At 38.9% G+C, this 3,618-nt stretch overlaps 1 protein-coding gene across 1 annotated transcript; it reads right to left on the bottom strand.

The window, feature by feature from the left end:
* Positions 1-591: 591 nt before the first annotated feature.
* On the bottom strand, positions 592-2,990 carry LOC309557958 (hemoglobin subunit beta-2-like; the record flags this gene model as incomplete). Its single annotated transcript, XM_082260845.1, has 3 exons — positions 592-720; positions 2,428-2,650; positions 2,899-2,990. The coding sequence occupies 3 exons, from the start codon at positions 2,988-2,990 to the stop codon at positions 592-594; spliced, it is 444 nt and encodes a 147-aa protein (XP_082116971.1).
* Positions 2,991-3,618: the final 628 nt, after the last annotated feature.

Genomic DNA, 3,618 nt, shown 5'->3' with positions numbered 1-3,618 from the left:
TCCTCCTCTTCTAGGGTCCCCCTGAGGCGCTCCTGACTCTTCTATTCGGTCTGCCACCATAGGAAGCTGCTTCCTAAGGAGGGGGTAAGGGGGCAATGCAGGTAGTGGAACATTATTTACTTTAATGCGGAGAATGGATTAAGGTAAAAAAAATGTTTAGGCTTTAGAGCCATGTTAGACCAATATGATAAATATATTTTTCTACATTCATAATGATTTGCACTTTTTTGTCTTTGTTACACAAATAGTTTCGTTCAAAGCTCATGTTTGTGAAACATATTACCAGAGTGTGTAGTATTTAGGAGGCTTTTTGGGCTATTCCTGTATGTATAACAATTTCAGCTTATAAATATTTTTTGGATGGGTTTTATTAAATAGTATACTTTGTTAGTTCTTTTATTTATTTATTTATATTTTTTAAACCCATGATTTCCACAGACTCCTGGTAGATACGGAACGTGTTGATAATAAAAATATTATTATTATATAAAGAAAAAACATTTGATTTATGAATTGAAAGATTTATTGAAAATGAATAAAGTACAGAAGCATTTGCTGCCAATAATGATGGTAAGTCTCTGAAATGTGAATTTAATAATATCCATGGCTCAGAGAATCCACCAAAACGTTGTTGAATTTCTCCCAGGCAGCCTGGACTTGAGGGGTGAAGGCAGCTCCCAGCCTGGTAGCTAAGACAATCACCAGCACTTCGGCAAGACGCTGTTGAAAAAGAAAAGCCATTACTAAATTACCTTTTATTCTATGATACCCTTTTGTTTATCATAGCCAAATAAGTTACCAGTAACAAAGCTCACGTAACACCATTTGTGCAGATCTCCTTCCTAATATTTGAAAAGGAACGGTTTACCAAAATCAGTCATCTTGTATTCATACCACACTGGCAAACACAGTAAGATAAAAAACAATAAAAGGGAAAAAAAGGTCTCTCACAGCCCTATGCATGTGTGTCACCCCTCGGGTAATCTTGTCTGGACTTTTGGGCAATCGCTCAAATTGGTGTGGCTTTCCTCTCCTGGATCTGCACGGCACAATGCCCATACGAGTATATAGTTGCCTGAACTAATTTTCTTTTCCCTTTTTTTCCCTTTTTATTGTTTTTGATATACCAGCATGACCATATTCTCAACAGCCTAAACGCCCCTGAAGAAGCCTCCGGCGAAACATGTTGGGCGCCTTGTTGGTGGACTAGAGCCGGATTACTCACCAGATTAGCCACTTCTATTTAACTTAGTATGGTCTTGATAGCACTGCTGTAAATATTCATGCGATACATTCAGCCCCCGTTCACACTGGTCGCCTCACAGGTCGCCGCAGGTCGCCTCCCATAGGGAAGCTGCGGACCCGTTCTGATAGGAGCGACACAAGTCGCTCCGACTCAGAAAAAGGGTCCGGAGCTTCTTTGGGGCGACCAGGAGGCGACCGCCATAGACTTCAATGTTACGAAGTCCGTGGCGGCCGCTCCGAGGTAGCGGCGCGCTGCTCGCACCGCGACCTCGGAGGTCGCGGTGCGAAGCAGCGTCGCCCCAGTGTGAATGGGGGCTCAAATAACTGTTTGTGTTTGTTTTATGTAACTTCTAGTCTTTTCATTCTGCCTATTGTAAAAGCAGATGATATTTTATTATGTGTAACTAAATAAAGCTTTAACCTTTTATATACTCTCTGACGAATGTCTAATGTCTTTTAGGTACCCGTAAAGTCCCACCTTCTGGTTTCCAGCCCTCTTGTTCTTCTCGCTTTGGCGAGAGCTTTGAAATTTCAAAGCAACATTTTTTCAAACATATATGTAATTCAAAAAAAAACTGTTTTAGAAAAAATAAATGGTGTTGGGACTTTCCAGTATCCTTAAAAATTGCAATGTAATTAAACTACAGGCAAATCTTTTTTTATTTCAGATAGAGCAGGAGAGGGTATAACCCCTGTCAGGTTTTTGTTTTTTTTTCACCATCTGTGTCCCATTGTGGAGATTTCCATTCACTTCCTGTCCCAAAGTGGAATAAGTGACAGGAAATTCTGGAAAATTAAGGAAATTCTTTGGAGACCCCCGGGTCACCAGAACTAATGTCCCTAGTGAAATATTTCCCCTCTAAATCTTTTCTGGGAACAACCTAAAATGTGGGACTTGCTTTTATAATAATAGTACATGGGACAAATAGAGAGTGTGAATCTCCATAATGGGGGCAAAGACAGCTATAAAAGCCTGACAGGTGTTCTAATCCCTCTCCACACTATACATAACTGAAAAAAAAAAAATGGTCTTTAGTTATACTTTAATCATTTGGTCTCTTTGACTGTGGACACCGTGTGCTCTGGACCTATATAGTGTTGTCCGCTCCTAAATGTATACATTTCCCATAGAAAAATATTAAACTAGTAATTTCTGCTATAACAGCATTGCAATAAACTTACCCTAAAGTTCTCAGGATCCACATGGAGGTTAGTAGCATGTTCTTTGCTGAGATTAGCCAGAGTGCCTTTCACGTCATCGAGATGCTGAATAGCGTTGCCAACAGCTCCGAGCACCTTCTTGCCATGAGCACGGACTTTGGCATTACTAGAGATGGTGCCAGCACTGGAAAAGCTTCCAAAGCTGCTGAAATACCTCTGGGTCCAGGGGTACACGAGAAATAGCCTAAATGATAGGTAAATGATTGGTTTCTTATTGTCATGTTCATCAATGATTTATTAGCTACAATTTTTGTAATAATTTGAACCTCCCATATAGCAGTATGTTTCAGACAGAAGCTTCATGTGAGCAAATATATAAAATAAATTTGACATTTGTGTTTAAAGAGTTTAGTCCTTTTAATTACAGCTATAGAAAGACAGTGTCTGATGTTACATCAGTTTTATTAAGTAAAAGATAAACAATTTGCTTACCTGGTCAGGGCTTCGGCACCATCATTCTCAATGCTGACTTTTGCCCATGTTGAGGTGATGGCAGTTCTCTCACTGTCTGTCCAGTGGACCATTTTGGCGATGAGGTCTAGTTGTTGCTGGGGATTTAAATTAGAAGTTTAACTCTTCTGCTTTTTCACAATTTTAACCCTGATTTATAGTCAACTTTGCCAAGTCACACCCAGTATGATTTCTGCTGTGTCATGGCAACTCCACCCCGCTCTTCAGATCTGATGAGTCAGATACATCATTTTCTGCTGTAAATTCCTAATATTTTTTTTCTAAACATCTAACAATAGCTTTCAGGTAATAGTTTTGTACATCATTTTTTTTAATGAATCATGAATGTTGATTATGTGAATGCATAACAATCATCAATGATATTTTATTATAATTATTATAACTATAATATAACTATAATTATTATAAGTCATTATTTTATTACTTTTTTTTTTTTTTTTTACAAAAGAGATGTTAATAGAACTTTTTTTTTTAATTTTCCTCTTCTGAGCTTCCTTCTCAAACTTTCCTCTGCCACACTGCAAGACACCTGATGTGTTGGTGTCCCCTTTGCCTGCTGGGATCCCACAGGATTTTTCTTTACCTCCTTTACTTTACCCCTGCTTGCAGCTTCAGTGTTACAGTATGGGCCGCCATTCACATTGCCACACACATAGGCAGTGCAAAAGGAACAGCTATCCC

This window comes from Pelophylax lessonae (genome assembly GCF_965119305.1).
Source record: "Pelophylax lessonae genome assembly, chromosome: 6".
In the NCBI taxonomy this organism is placed as follows: Eukaryota; Metazoa; Chordata; class Amphibia; order Anura; family Ranidae; genus Pelophylax; species Pelophylax lessonae.
This window is presented reverse-complemented; position numbering and strand designations above follow the sequence as displayed.